At 35.9% G+C, this 15,790-nt stretch overlaps 2 protein-coding genes across 3 annotated transcripts; one reads left to right on the plus strand and one right to left on the minus strand.

Moving 5' to 3' along the window:
• Nucleotides 1-485: 485 nt before the first annotated feature.
• On the plus strand, nt 486-4,778 carry LOC129356792 (protein lifeguard 1-like). Its single transcript, XM_055026343.1, has 6 exons — nt 486-520; nt 1,419-1,666; nt 2,541-2,741; nt 2,853-2,981; nt 3,784-3,927; nt 4,562-4,778. Exons 2-6 carry the CDS (start codon nt 1,424-1,426, stop codon nt 4,694-4,696), a joined length of 852 nt encoding a protein of 283 aa, XP_054882318.1. The 5' UTR covers nt 486-520; nt 1,419-1,423; the 3' UTR covers nt 4,697-4,778.
• Nucleotides 2,922-15,782, minus strand: LOC129356790 (poly [ADP-ribose] polymerase 2-like). 2 transcript variants are annotated; one of them, XM_055026341.1, is made up of 19 exons: nt 15,611-15,782; nt 14,812-15,021; nt 14,217-14,384; nt 14,064-14,134; nt 13,441-13,491; nt 12,768-12,864; nt 11,836-11,911; nt 11,654-11,756; nt 10,741-10,894; nt 10,512-10,650; nt 10,372-10,435; nt 9,602-9,736; nt 8,555-8,682; nt 8,086-8,185; nt 7,342-7,440; nt 7,100-7,224; nt 6,018-6,134; nt 4,532-4,681; nt 2,922-3,011 (listed from the first exon to the last, which is right to left on the minus strand). In XM_055026341.1, the coding sequence occupies exons 1-18, from the start codon at nt 15,681-15,683 to the stop codon at nt 4,675-4,677; spliced, it is 1,917 nt and encodes a 638-aa protein (XP_054882316.1). In that variant the 5' UTR covers nt 15,684-15,782; the 3' UTR covers nt 2,922-3,011; nt 4,532-4,674. The 2 variants fall into 2 exon arrangements, with proteins under 2 accessions (XP_054882316.1, XP_054882315.1); XM_055026340.1 differs by lacking the exons at nt 2,922-3,011; nt 4,532-4,681 and having other exon boundaries at nt 4,813-6,134.
• Nucleotides 15,783-15,790: the final 8 nt, after the last annotated feature.

The raw sequence follows: 15,790 nt of genomic DNA on the forward strand, positions 1-15,790 counted from the left end.
TTGTGTCAACAGCGGTTTCTTTCAGCGATTAGTCAGATCCAAAAAAAGAAAAAACAGAAACTTTCAGTTTCTGTTTGAGTTCAGAACCAAAATCTGAGTTGTAACGACACCCAAACTTACAACCAATTCATAATTTATCCTTAAAATGTATTTTTTTTAATGTCTTGTGTGTTTTAAATGTATTCCTGCCCAAGCACAGTGTTCCTACAGTTCTCCAGATGTTTTAGATCTTTTTAAGCAAATTTTTCTTATATCTGGCTTTAAATAAGAAAAAAGTGGGGATAGGTAAATAGATACTTTGAGACAACAATAAAGGTAATAAGTATTGATAATACAAAGATTTTTATATGCCTTTACATTTAAAAACCTCTGACAATCTTTTCTGAGTTAACATGAGGCGAGTCATCAGGTCGAAAACGTTTGCATCACTTTAAAGAGATAGGAAGTCTCTTAAGAGTTTTGCCATTTCCTGCTCAAACAGCAGAACTGCTTCAACCTGTGGAGCCGCTCAGAGGAAAAGGTAAGAGGATCGGTTGGTTTATTCTGCAACATTTGAAAATGTAAAGTTTTACAGAGAAATCTCAAAGAACAACCTAAACCACCAAATTTAAGGTTAAAACCAGACTAAGAACTGAACTGTTAGAAACATCTCTACTTGAGACAGATGATGATGAGCCAAATCTATTTAATTGTTTTTGGGGTTTTTTCTTCAAGTAAATTCTCTTCTACAAGAATTATATAGATAAACAAGATTACTCTTGTGCCTAAGTGATTCATTTCATTAATTTTTAAAAAGCATTATATATTGTTTAATGAAAAATTATTTGCATTATTCACTCGCGAGTGGCTAATTTTGCTTAACTTAGATAAAAATGTTTTTTTTAATCCTCTTTTTAACTTGGGTGAAAAAGATACAACATAAGAGACAGTATGATAAATTTAAAAATAATGAATAAATGCCACACGACTGAGTATTAAAAGCCTCTGTTTTCAGCTTTGTCACAGTGGGACAATTTTAAATAAAACATTCAAATTAATGATTTGTGAAGGATTTTTAATTTAGAAGGTGCTTCTTTTGATGATCAATAGAGACTGCTTTCAGTTTAATTTATATTAATATTATTCTGTATATTTTGAGGTGGATCTTTAAAAATAAACCATCAGTTAAATTTCTAAAAGCAGTGATTTCTAGCTGAAAGTTAAGAATGTGACTACTGTTCTTCTAAATACGGTGCATTTTGTTCAAATTCAGATTTACAGTTAATCAACAGAACTGAAAAACTGATTTTTGTCGTAATTCTTCACAGCTCAAGTTTTACTTCTGCATTTCTTTTCCACACAGAGGCAAAGTGAATCGACTCACTTCTGCTGGTGAACTACTTCTCCTTCACGTAAATCTCTGAATCTTTCTCTTCCAGCCAAGATGGCCGACCAAAGAGAGCAGCTCATACCTAAACCGTCTTCGCCTCCACCGTATTCCTACCACGACCAGTCGCCTCCAGCTTACTCTGCGGCGCCGGCCGGGTACGGTCCGCGCCAGACCGAGGCCGTCGTCACCGGATACGAGTCTTTTCAAGACATAAACCCAGAAATCGCATCGGACACAACTCCCTTTGTGTCGTCGTCGTTTGAGGATGAAACCGTGAGGAGAGGGTTTGCTAGAAAGGTTTGTGTCCACTCAGATGTCCAATTATTACACTACAAAAACACAAACATTTACCAACTTTTTTGGGTCTAGTTTTCATATATTAGCACATTTGAAATAAACAAAACTTCTTACAAGTAACTTTTCAGAAGATATAAGTCAGTAACTCCTTAATATTGATTTTTAAAAAGTACTAGTTACATTGGCAGATGTAAATTAATCTAATAGTGACAGTTAGCAACGTTTTTTTAGGCCAAAAATAGATTTCTGCCATTTATATGCCTTAAAATATTTCTCTATTATTCTGAGATATGTGAGAACAATTTTTCTCTTTCCAGAGAAAATAAATCCTTTTAGAAACCACAGGATTAACCAATCATCTTGAGTTTCAGGTTGCTTTATTTACCAAAGTCATGGGGGGAACTAAATATTTCAGCTGTTCCCCTCCATAACATGGGAACTGATTAATTTACCAGCAAATTTTTAACTGTTTATACAAATATGTACAATTGGAAACTTGCTCTTTAATTGTTAAAGTTTCCTGGGTGAAACCAAATATTTCAGTTTTCTGAAATGATCTGTTTGCCCTCCATAACACAGGAACTTTTTACTTTTTAAAAACAAATTCTTAATTGTATTCATCCTTCTCAACATAAACAACACATCATACGGATTTGGAAACATTTGCTTTATATTTTTTAATGTTATGTTTTAGAAATTTCTCATTTCTTACTTACAAATGGTTGACGGATGTTGCTTGTGCGACAGATTTACGGGTGTACCAGAAACGCAACACAAAGGTTCCGGCTCTGGTGCGTCAGAAAAAGTTGCGTTAAAATCTATGTAGTTAATAAATCGCAATTAACGCAGCAAAGTATCTTACTTTCTGCTGCAGGTGTTTAGCATCCTGACGCTCCAGCTGCTGTTCACCTTTAGCGTCGTCTGCGTGTTCACCTTCTCCAGCGTCGTGAAAAAGGCCGTGCAGAACAACTTGTGGGCCTACCTCAGCTCCTTCATCGTCTTCATTGTGGTGGCCTTCACCCTCAGCTGCTGCAGGTCTTTCAGCCGGCGTCACCCCTGGAACCTTGTGGGGCTGGTGGGCATCTTTCTCTCAAAGCAAACTAAATACATAAATAGGTCAGACAGTAAAGCTGCAAACCAAAGACAACAAGCAAAGTGTGTTGTAAAGTGATTTTTCTCGCTGCAGGTTATCGTCACCCTCAGTCTGTCTTACATGGTGGGGACCGTCGCCTCCTTCCACAACACCACCGCTGTCGTCATCACCATGGCAGCGACGCTGGTCATCTCTGTTGCCATCATCGTCTTCGCATCACAGGTTGGGGGTGCTTTTTCATTCGAAAATGTCCTAAATAAGGAAAATTTAAATATCCGTACAAACAGAAATAATGTTCTTGAAAAATGTGCCATTCCTTCTCAGCAACAACGTATCACGATGAGTTTGATTCGTTTTTGTTTGATCCTCCCCGGACTGGGAAGGTCCGGGGAGGATCAGCTGGGGGAGGTTTGCAGTAAGATCATGTTTTACTCTTTTTCTCTGTCTTATATTTTATCCGTGGCCTTCTTTATGTGATCAAGAGTCAATCATTTTGAGTTTATTTTTAATTTGAATTTCAATCTTCCCACGACTGAGAAACAGGAGCTGAGAAACCTCCCTGCCTGGGGAGGTTTCCCTCTCAGCAACGACGTATTGCGATGAGTTTTGATTTGTTTTTGTTATATCCTCCCCGGACCGAGAAGGAAACCTCCCCGGCTGGGGATACACGTGGATCCATATTGTACATATCCATCCGACTGCTTTCTTTTTTTGCTCGACATGTTTAGTATGGATTAAAATATTGTGAAAGAAACCACAAGACGTACAACTACGACAGCCGTTGACTACTGCGCGCACTAAATTTCCCGCAGCACTGATTGGCCAAGCAATGTCACGTGATCCTATCCAGCAGGTGATGGCCAAGCGGAGCGTGTCATTACGACTTTACACAAGTATGTCTTTACCTCCACGGCAGAGGCTCCGCCAAACCCCTGAGACCGACCCTAACCCCTGGGGTTCGATGGAACCCGGGTTAAGAACCACTGGACTAAGCTTTCTGGGTGTCCTTCTGCTCTGTTTTCAGACTCGTTATGATTTCACTCTGTGTTACGGCGTCCTATTGGTCATGGCTGTAGACGTCGTCATGTTTGGGATCTTCTGCACCTTCTACTACTCCCATGTCGCCAGCATTATTTATGGATGTCTTGGAGCGCTGCTGTATTCTCTGGTAAGAGCAGGGAAAAAATAACACCTTGTGCCTGGAAAATATATTCTACTCCTCCATAACCCAGAAGAATCCAGCAAGTGGTTTCTGGATGGTAAATCAACAACATACTTTGTCTTTTCCAACAGCCATTGTACAACACACACATACCAACCGTCTGTCACCATCTTCAACAACTCTTTGAAAAATCCAATTTAATGAGTTAAAACAACATTTAATTTCCTTTTGGGATAAATAAAGTATTTTTGAATTTGAATCTCTGCTTGGGTTGCAAGGTAACAGCTCTAGGTAATAGTTGGGAGGTTTCCCAAAAAAGTTGAATATACTCTGCCTAAAAAATGGCAGGGTGTTGTTTGTTTGTTTTTATTTCTTCGGCTGCTTTTAGAAACAGTAGAGACCAAAATGGAAGTATAAAATGCCCAAAGTATGATTTTTTCATAACTCTGTGAATTACAGTTATGGTTATTAGTAGGAGTGAAAACTCTCACAAAACTCACAGCCACGAAAAAGGGAAATATTATTAATATCTCCAGTGACTCTAGGAATGCTGTTTGCATAAATAAGGGAAGTGTTTTTATAATAAAGCTGCGGTTCTCTAATTTCTCACCCTGCTTAACTCTCTCCCTTCCTGGCTCAGTTCCTGCTGGTCGACTGTCAGCTGATGATGGGAAAGATGAGCTATCGGCTGAATCCGGAGGAATACGTCAACGCTGCTCTCACCATCTACCTGGACATAATCCTCATCTTCCTCTACCTGCTGGGGAGGAGGTGATACTGTGTAAAACGCTACCTAAACTGAAATTATCGAGCATTATAATGTATATAACTGAGGTGTACTTATTTACACCAAGAAATAAACATCACAATTGATTATTTTTTGTTGTTATTCTGTATTTTATTGCAACCATATTGTAAAAAGCAATTCTTTACGGCATTTGATTATGTGGGTTACAAAAAAACAAAGAATGGGAGGTAATAAACAGGATAAACCCATAAAGAAAAAAACATGAATTAAATATAGTGAAAAACATTTTTTTTCTTCATCTCAGTCAGCATTTGTCATAATACACCCACTGTTTAGCTCTACTGATTTAGAAGTAACTTTAAAAAAAACTCAGTCGACTGCAGAAGCGGAAATATGATCAAAAGTTTTACAATTTGAACCTTAACACCCAAACAGAGTTTTAATAATCAGATCTGTCATCTTTAAGGCTTATGATCATTTTTAGAGAAGAAAGGCTCCTGAGCCAAACGCTGCAATCATTTAAAGCCTTTGAATGATTTAAAGAGGCACTGATGGGCTTCCTTAGATAAAATCGGATGCAAAAACAAAACATCTCACCAATTATTTTTTGGTCTGTTTTCTAATGTAAATATTGTAGCACACTTGAAATAAGACAAAGCTAACTTATACTTTTTCAACAAAATATAGGAGCTGCTTCAGAGTCAATAATTACATATTTTTGATAATACTGCTACTTACAAATTATTTCAATTATGACAAAAACATTTCCAGTGAAATAATCTGTAAGATGAACTATTTTTTCATCAATATTGAAGAATTATTGACTCTAAATAAGCTTTTAAATCTTGCTGGAAAGTTGCTTTGTTAGTTTTGTCTTAATTGAAGTGAACTAAAATGTTTGCAATAAAAAACTAAGCAAAAATACTTGGTAAGATTTAAAGTTTATGAAGTTTATTTCATTTAAATCTTTCTTATACTTCAACTGGAAGTCATTGCTTTCAAAATATCAGCTTGGGCCTCTGACCAATGGTTTGACCAATGGTTTGACCAATGGTTTGATCAGGAAATAATGTCACTACACATTTTCTTATAAAAATGTATGAGTGGTTGAAATATAATTTAATTCAAATTTTGGGAAAAAATGCTGCCACATTACTCTCCAAAAGGTTGACCTAGTAAATTTTTATGAGAACTTCTGAAATCTGCCTAGCAACAGGAGAGTCTTCAAATCACCGAACCCACAGTAAAACAGTAAGATTTCCCCAACAGGGCAGTGATCCAAACTGGCCCGGGTCGGACTGGTTTTCACCAGAGAGAGGAGTAGTTAAACTGGATCCGCAGCAGGTACCTCATGCGGGTCTGAGCCGGGTTGTAAACGATGAACTCGTTGTACAGCAGAGAGTAGCCACTGGGGTTAGAAACCCCCGTTTTAACGCCGGGACCCATCGGAACCGTCGCTCCGTTCCTGAGGGAGAAATAAGTACAAACAAGGAGTCAAAGGTCATTGGTTTAGACACGTTACATTTACGTTTTTATATTTTATAATAACTTTGTTTTTCCTACTTATTTGTATAGTAAAAAAATGAAGTTATCTTTGGACATATAGAGGAAAATATAGTCAGTGTGCAACTTAAATTACTACAGCTAGAAACTACAGATCAGGTTCTGACCTGAACCTTCAGAGCCACATAAAAACGGTTACAAAGTCGGCCTTCTATCACCTGAAGAACATTTCCAGGATTAGAAACTCATCCATGTGTTCATGTTTAGACACATTGATTACTGCAACAGTGTCTTCACAGCTCTGACTGAACTAATCCAAAATGCTGCTGCTGGAGTTCTGACTAAAACCAGGGAGTTAGAGCCCATCACCCAGTTCTGAAGTCCCTGCACTGGCTCCCTGTAGCTCAGAGCACAGACTTTAAAATACCATTAGTTTATAAATCACTGAACGGTTTATAACCACAATACATTAAAGATCTGCTGTTGTCATAGCAACCTTCCAGACCTCTCAGGTCTTCTGGTTCTGGTTTGCATCTCCAGAACCAGAACCAAACATGGAGAAGCAGCATTTAGCTTCTATGCACCAACAATCTGGAACAAACTTCCAGAAAACTGCAAAACACCCGAAACACTGATTTACTTTTACATCAAGACTCGAGTTGCTTTTGAAACATAATAAATGAAACATTGACCAACATTCTTGATGTGAAATGAAAACCAGTAATGTTTCTCTCTGGTTTTGACAATTGTTGACCGTATGATGCTTTTTTTTGACTTGGTATTTTTCTGGTTTTATGATGTAAAGCATTTTGAACTGCCTTGTTTCTGAAATGTGCTACACAGATAAAACTTGAAAAGTAATAGACTGTAAGTTTCTTTGCTTGACAGCAGATTTTAGGTAGAATGTGGAGATGTGACGAGACTAACAGCGTGACGGCGTTTTTTGGGTCGGGTCCGGTCAGACCGAGGCCCTTGGTGCTGTGTTTTCCTGCAGGCAGCTTATGGGCCTCATAGTCGGCATCCAGCAGCTCATTACTGTCCCCTAAAGCCACCTGCACACAAACATGTTGATACATATGACAGAGCTGGGTGTAAAGTGATGTAAGGTTCAACAAATAAACATTAAAACCATTTTGGAGAACAAATCTTCTGAAAACACGTTTTCTCACCTCACTCAGCAGCAGCAAACCAACATGGTGGCTCTGGTTGGCGAAACAGTAGTTGGCACTTTTTGACGACATGTCTGCGAAGTAAATACCTTTACCAAACTGAAAGAGAAAGACCAGAAGGTCAAGTTACTTTTATTTTTTATAATAAATTTAAAGATGTAAAGCATCTTTATGTCTTCCAGAGCGGTGGAGAAAACCTAGATCTATTTAAAATATAATAATTTTATTAGTTTTGCAATTCTTTCCTGATACTGTTTTATTTCAGTGAACTAATCATATGCATTGAATTCAACAGAAAATGTGATTTTCCCTTTTCTATTCTATTCTTCTGACCTCTTTGTGCTTTTTTGTGTTTTTTATTCAAGCTAAAACCTTACCTAAGTTTGGTTTTAAACACAGGATTGAAGGTTGAAATTCCCCTAAAGAGTCTCTTATTTATAGTAAAATACAATTTTAAAGCGTAAATATGAGAAAATATGTATTTTGCGGTTGCCAGAATTTTACCGTATTTATATGGTAAAACAGCTGCCGTTTTTTCACCATAAATAAGAGACATTTATTTCTTTCTATAGTTTGGCACCCACTGGAAAAAATGTTCAAACTTTTCAAATGCAAATAAGTTCAAGTGAAAGTAAATAACATGCTATATAATTTATGCATCAGAAAAATCGAAAAATATTGTTTCAAAACAAGGAAAAAAGCTCAAGATGAATGCATTTGTGTGTGAAAGCCTCTCCTTCGTACCATGTAGCCAGTGACGGGGGCCTCGGGCGGCGCCACTCGGAGCCCCTTACTGAGGATCCCGACCCAGTTAGACAGACGGGAGCCGTGCCACAGCAGAGTCCTGGTGCAAACAGAACACACACATGAACACAGGGATGGCAAAACCCAACATGTGCACTGCAAGAACACAAAACCTAACAACTATACACTGGAAATAAGATTAAACCAACTTCAGCAAGATTCAGGAGCTTGTTTTAAGTAAATAATTGATGAAAAGTTCTACTTCCATTTACAGATTATTTCACTTGTAACGTGGGAAAAATGTCTTGTTATAAAAAGTGAGAATAGAACTAGAACTTTCTCAGCAATAGTAAGGAATTATTGATTTCACTTTTAAGTTAGTTTTGTCTTACTTCAACTGTGCTTGAAACTAAATAAATAAATTTGTTAATATTTTGTGTTTTTGCAGACTGGTTCTGGCTCGACCCACCTGTTGTGTAAATGAGACAGGAAGTTGTCGCTCTCGCCGCCCCGGTCCACTGAGAAGACGTCCAGAACCTTCATGGTGTAATCGGAGTGAGTGGGAGCGTGAGTGGATTTCAGGTACTGTTCAATCACCTAAAGACAGGAGGACAGAAATTAAATTCATTTGATCAGTAAATCAAAGATTTAAGTTTTGGAAAATTTAGATTTTTTTTCACAATTGTTTGCGTTCTTAAGGTGGCCATCTTGTTTGACAGGCAAGTTTTATAGCTTTTGTTTATTTGGACTTTATATTTAGGTCATCTCTACGATGAAGTATTAGGGCCAGGATTAAGCATATCAATACTTTTATTATCATGATATTTATTAGTAATATATATATTTTTTTCCCATATTCAAATAATGCATTAACAATAACATAATAACGCTCTCAAATATAGTTTAATTTTGCTTAAAACAGGCCACACTGAACTACAACATAAGGACTGGAAGGTATTTTAAATATCCAAAATAAAATACAACAAAGTAATAAATAAAAAGGAAATAAAAATCAAACACAACCAAAACAATAAATAAAATGCATTATCAAGCTGATGGTTGAATTACCTAAATAACATTAAAAACAATTCATTTTTTTGCTGCTAATTCCATAATTTAGCAGCAAAAAGGGGTTTTGAATTGAAAATGTTGCTTATTTTCTTAATATACGGCTTCGCTTAAAATATGGTTAATTTATTACAGATCCTAAATTAATTTGATTAAATTTGAATCAAGTCCCACCACTAATAATATTATATAAATATAATTGACTGTCATAAGCTGTGCAGCAAGTCAATCACCTTCTATTACAGCAGCGTTAGCTCCCCCTGCTGGCCACAAAGGGAATATACATAGCACGTTTAGATAATGAGAAGAAAGTTTACTACAAAGTAATAAATTCAAGTTATCTTTAAACTAGTCAACGGGTAAAATAAATATTTGATGGCTTATTTATTTACTGGATTTTAACTCTTTTTATTTGATCATTTCAGGGTAATTAATGAACTTAACCAACCTTGAACTCATGGCTGCTCTGGTCCAAAGGCTCCAGTTGGCACTGCAGGGCGTGATACTGTCTGTCCAAAGGATGCTCGTCACTGTCTGCATTGGACTCGGCCATTTTCACTGCAATCTGGATGTCACTCAGTGCCTCAAAAAAATATTAGACAAAATGATTAGGGGTGCACCAATCCACTTTCTTCATTTCTGATACCGACATCTGAGGATTATTGTGGGCCGATTCCGATCCGATACAGAAAATCTGAGCTGAATTGACTTAAAATGTGACTTTTTTAAATAACACAGATATGAATGTACTGAATTATACATTTATTTGATAACTCTGGACCAGAACAGCTCATTTGAATACAGCAATAGCTTCACAAGCTTGGTCAAACACAGAAAAAACAACCCAACAAGACAAGCAAAGCACTGCAAAAACACTAAATCTTAAGTATAGTTGGTCTAGTTTCTAGTGAAAATATCTTGGAACAATTAAAATACAACAAAAATAACTTACAAGTAACTTTTCTTTAAGTGATAAGAGTTTGCTAATTTCTTAATATTATATTTTTAAAGTACTGGTTCCACTGGCAGATTATTTCACCTACAACGTGGGAAAGATATCGTAAATAATCTGAAATAATTTGTTCAGTCAATGTAACGAGAAGAATAAAAGCAAGAGTGAAAAAAATATTAGATAAAATGAAACTGACAAAAACAACAGGTTGACTATTTTAATCAAACATGTAAATAATAAACTGCAACAAATCTGAAATATTTTACCTCCAACAGAGCAATTTTTTCCTTCAGTTCTCCTTCTGTGCGAATCACTGGAGGTGTTTTTAACCTGGAAATTTAATTTCTTTTAATTTCCACCAAAACAGACAAATGTTTTCTTTGCAGCGTTATTTCGTGCTTCTTACCCAAAGTCATGCGGGATGCGGGTGTAAAACTGGTTGCAGGCTTCCAGCAGCTCCTTATTGCTTCCCTTTTTCTTCAAGCATGACTCGATTCTCTTCAGGGCTTCGTATCCTGCACGGATCTGCTCCGAGGTCAGCTTTCCTGCAGGTGGAAACGCAAACGGTGTTTAACAATCCATTCCAGTGTACTTCAAGATTGAGTTATTTTTTTTTTTCCCCTAAGAGCGCGGACCAAGAGGAGCTTTTCTGGTGTCGAACTTCATCTCCAGCACACACTCCTCCATGGCTTTGAGGTCACAGATGAGTTCGAGGAGCGACTGGAGCTTCGCATCCAGCTTGGACGGCTGCTTCCTGGGGGCGGCGTCGACGGTGGTGATGTTCTCCTCCTGGGACAAAACAAAAGGTTGTTTTACATATTTCAGACTGGATTTGTTCATACATCATCAGATTTAACGATGAAGTTCCCAGACTTCTTAAAGATTTGACATTTTGTTCTACTCAAATTTCCAAAATTAACAGGCTTTTGCATTTAATTTACAATAAGAAATTTGGCAGATATTTTAATATTTCAAACTTAAAAATATCAAAGCTGGAATAAAATAATAGTAAAGACATAAGAAATAAACATAAGGATGAAAGAAATGACATAAAGGACATAAGAAATTATAATATAGAAGGAAAAAGTACTGGTTCCACTGGCATACTATTTCACTTATGATAAAATATCTGCTAGTGAAAGTAGTAATTTTATTTATTAATATTAATGAATTATTTACTTAAAACAAGCTCCTATTTCTTGCTGAAAAGATACTTGTAAGTTAGTTTTGCTTTATTTCAAGTGTACTAAGATATTTCCACTAGAAACTGAAGCAAAAATACTTTTTTGTGAGAAGGAAGAACAAAAGTGAGGAACAAAGGATTATGGAAATAAAAAGAAGGGAAAAGAAATTAAAGAAAACACAAAACTGGAAAGACCTCGGGAATAATAAAACATTTAGAAAGTAGGATAAAGAATAAACTTTTGACTTTCCAGATATTTTTTTAAAAACTCTTTCAATAAAACTCTGTGAAGGTGTAGATGCTGATATGCAGCCTGCTCACTGTGGACTGTGTGAACCGGTAGAACGTCTGACCTCCAAACGCACCTTCTCGTTAGCGGCGTAGTCCATGAACACCAGGTCATATTTTCCGGCTACTTTCTCAAAACTTTCCCTGTGATCCCACTCGTTCTTTGTCTTGTCCAAGAACCTGCAGCAACATTTCAAAGAGTCACTCAAAGCAGCGTTTCCCAAAGCTTCTGGGAAACTTTTTAATCAGACAATCTCACTTTTTCTTGAAGATGTCTTTGGCTTTCAGCAGATCAGCCCCGCAGAGTGTGAGGCTGTTCTGACCCACTTTACCCACTGTGAAAACACAAGAGATGAAGAAATGTATCCCGTCAGCCCTGCTGTCAACAGTAGAACTGGAACAAGTGATTAGTAATATATCACTTTATCCAATATTTTCATTCATTTATTTTTGAAAAAAATAGAAAAAAATGAGAAAACAGAATATTTAGCTTACCTCTACTTTTTTGTTTTACAAGAACACGTGAACATTTACTTAATCCTATCCTTATCTCAATTTCATTCATTAAATTACTTATTCACTCAATAATTCTTGCTGTTTTCTGGTAATTTTGATGATTAATCAGATAAAAAGAGTGCAAATTTTTAATTTAACCACTTACGGCTTTTTTATGCAATATTTGAAATGCTTTAAAGGATTAAAATAAGCAATAAAGTAATTACTTTAATAATAAAACAAACATATAATTGCCTAAAACAACAGCATTCCTTTAATGACACTTTCTCATTTGTAGAAAAGGATACATTTGCAGCTAAGAAATACTATCTACAAATATTTTAATAATTTGTTTTTATTAGTAAATGGACAGCAAAAGGTGATTAACAGGAGATTTTTTTGCATATTTTGAATCAGGTCAAGCTAAAAATGTCACTTTTTAGCAAATAGTTCTGGGTAAGACATATTTACAGACAAAGAATGTTTTTAATCTTAAATGCAAAATGTATTTGTCCTTTGTACAGTTTTGGTTTAATTGCAGCTCTGACTGTGTTGTTCTTCCAGCAAATTGACATTTTTAGAGTTTCTATACTCCTGTTTACGATTAATCAATTACTAAATCAGCTCATAACTATTTCAATAATTAATCACAATTAATCTGATTAATCGTTTCAGTCCTGGTGAAGACCGACTCACCTCGGCCCCATCTCATCCAGACGCTGTAAGCCTTGGCGCCGTCGTCCTCCAGCAGCTGGATCAGATAATATTTATTGTTGTTGAACTGCAGGTTTGTCTGACAGGCAACACAGAAAATAACAAATTAATGCAAGTAATACTACAAACTTTAATGAATTTAAAAAATTTAATGAGAATCAAAGGGTTTAAAGAATTCAAATAGTGGTCTAGAACTATTTCTGTATGAAAAATATTATGTGGGATTTGTGTTAAGATACAGACAAATTTGATGTAGTTTTTTATTTTTTACTTGGTCTGATCTGCAGACTGATTATGATTAACTTATTTTATGATGTAAAATACATAAAACATAGTCCTTCAGAAAATTAAGGCATTAAAATAACTCTTATTCATTCATAGGTTTCTTTTTAATACGAAAAAAAATGGTGTTATCAAGATTCCTTTACTTTGGTGCATTTAATGACCAGGAGAAAAAAACTGATTTTTCAGTATTTGACTTCCAAACAAACAATCAAAAGAAGATTACAGAAAAATTGATGGATTATCATTTCTGGTTGATTGATTGGTGCATCTCTTAAAAACAACAACAAAAAACAAACAAACAAAACAAAATAGGGCATTTTTTAAAAAGCTGCGGGTTGAAGCAGAAGTAAATTGTTTTTTAGTATTTTACCTGGTTCAGCATCACATCGTAAACATCATTTCCTTCACTGTAAACATGAGCCTGAAAGGGAAACATGAAGAATGTTTAAAAATATAAAAATCTGCAAATTCTTAAATAGTTTTTAGGAAAAAAAATTGCTTTGCATGTTTGCATTTTTATTTGAACTTCTCCTCTGGAAGTGGCAGATGTGTGAGTGTCTCAAACAGGACATTTATTAAATATTTTGAATAGAGAAAAAGGAAAAAAAAACAGTAACAACAACAACACAAAACTTACCCAGCACTGATACAGAAAACAAAACAGTTAGCAAGTACAGAAATTACAGCAATTACTTGAAAAAATAACAAATTTACATCTAAACTTGAAAATATGCATCATTCCCTTTCAATTTAGAGACAATCCAGAACCGGAATTGTGACTAATCGTGTAGGATAAAGTTGTATTTATCCTATACGATCCTATATAATTCTTTTTTCTTTTGAAAAAAGAATTTCAAATATTTTGAGTTTAAACGTGTTATTTTTATTGACACGTTTCTCTGACTTCAGAAGAATCTGTGGCACATTTTTGAACCTGCAGGTGTGAAACCACAGTCAGATGTTTAACATCTGGTTTGTACACAGGAAACGCACCTTTCCCAGTTTAGCTTTGCACTCGGAGTCCAGTGGAGCTTTGCCCTTCATCACCACCGTTCGCACCACCTCTGGGCAGAAAAGACAGACACATTCCTGATGATCATTTTTCAGCTCTAGTTTCATAGTTAAAGCTGACTTTTTATACTTTACCTTCAGTTTTTATTTCCTCTTTAGGCATTTCTTTGGTTTTTGCTGCACCCTTGCTCTGTCCTCTTCTCCTCTTCGCTGCCGGCTGCTCCGCTGTCTCCTCCTCTTCCTCTTTGACTTGAACTGAATCTCCATTTTCAGCTGCCACGTCACCGGCTTCATTTAAACTCTCTAAATTCAAGAAGATAAACAAAGATATAAATTCAACATACCTACCTACACTTTACATAATGTAAATTTCTTTTTCTACTTTCAGAATTACCTTTAACAGGTAGGGATTCAAAAGGAATAATTTGGGAGTTGGAAAGCACATTACAGTCGTATGCTAATATTTTTATTTTATGCTCTACATGTCTGAACATACAACAAACTAATTATCATCTTTAATTATAAACTTTTAATACAAATATTAACAATAAAGCTGCAAACGCTCGTTTGCACAAGATGAAGTCAATAGTTCTGACAAAGACTGCAGTGAAAGTGAATTTACTGCAGTCATTTAAAGTGAATTTATTCATGTAAAATAATTATTTATGTCTAATTACACAACAGCATCAGCTATTGAACAAAACTAAAGTAAAAGAAAAAGGGTACTTACCTGCTTTTACTATCTGAGAGCGAATCTTTCTCTTGTACTTTGTCGTAGGATTAATCTGGACCATTTTCTTCAGATCCACTTCATATTTCTTTCCTGCACCAAGAGTCAGAGTGACCGACGTCTTTCCTGATGAGGAAGCTGAATCCAGTATGGAGCCCGCTTCGTCTGGGTAGGGTTCCCACTGCCCATCATCTCCTCTCCACTGCCACACTGAGCACAAACAAGAGTCAGGATAGGTGGTGGAGTTTATCTCAGTTTATTTACTGATTTATAATTAAGGCATTCAGCAAAACTCCAAACACAATTAATTTAAATAGAAATTAATATTTCACATTATAGTCTAAGGCTGATTGATTCTACATATCACCCTGAAATTATGTCATCAATGTAAATCAGTTGCCTTTTTTTATGTTTCAAGATCAAATTGAAAACCTTTCAAGACTTCATGAAAAAGGTGATAAGCATTTAGCAGTTTACACAAGATGAAAGTCCAAAACATTGCTTAGTACATAATTAAAGGCTTAATATTTTTGTAAATCTTTATATTTGGAAATTTCCTCCCAATTAGCAAGTTATTAACTGCATTAATACAAACGTAAAATTAGGTTTCAGGCAGACTAATTGTGAAAGTGGGTGGTAAGAAGACACTTTGCAGTTAAAAAAAACTTTATTTGTGTCCAAATTGAAGGTTCAGACCTTTGTCTCAATAATTACTGTGTCTCACTGTTTCTTGTCCAGTCTTGTCTGGACATCCACAAATAACCGTTGGCTTCCTTCCTAGCTAAAAACAAACACCAACCTGTCTTTGTCGGGACTTCCTCGTTTTCTACGGTGCTCTGACTTTTATTTCTGGAACTTCTGGTTCTCCTCATTTTGTACTGAATATTTTTTTTTATAATTTAGGTGATGGTAATAAAGGTCCAGAGGCGACAACACAGAGCGCGAAACTCCGCCACTGCTTCCTGGACTTGTTCTTCTG

Source organism: Poeciliopsis prolifica, unplaced genomic scaffold (genome assembly GCF_027474105.1).
Source record: "Poeciliopsis prolifica strain line A6 unplaced genomic scaffold, Auburn_PproV2 SCAFFOLD194, whole genome shotgun sequence".
NCBI classification, from domain to species: domain Eukaryota; kingdom Metazoa; phylum Chordata; class Actinopteri; order Cyprinodontiformes; family Poeciliidae; genus Poeciliopsis; species Poeciliopsis prolifica.

Excerpts from the sequence above, each read along its gene's own strand:
- LOC129356792 (XM_055026343.1), top strand. The coding sequence starts at position 1,424 with ATGGCCGACCAAAGAGAGCAGCTCATACCTAAACCGTCTTCGCCTCCA. Across the intron at positions 2,742-2,852 it reads CCTGGAACCTTGTGGGGCTG|GTTATCGTCACCCTCAGTCT; the intron begins GTGGGCATCTTT and ends TTCTCGCTGCAG. Across the intron at positions 2,982-3,783 it reads TCATCGTCTTCGCATCACAG|ACTCGTTATGATTTCACTCT; the intron begins GTTGGGGGTGCT and ends CTCTGTTTTCAG.
- LOC129356790 (XM_055026340.1), bottom strand. The coding sequence starts at position 15,683 with ATGAGGAGAACCAGAAGTTCCAGAAATAAAAGTCAGAGCACCGTAGAA. Across the intron at positions 14,135-14,216 it reads AGAGGAAATAAAAACTGAAG|AGGTGGTGCGAACGGTGGTG; the intron begins GTAAAGTATAAA and ends TTTTCTGCCCAG. Across the intron at positions 12,865-13,440 it reads ACGATGTGATGCTGAACCAG|ACAAACCTGCAGTTCAACAA; the intron begins GTAAAATACTAA and ends GTTGCCTGTCAG.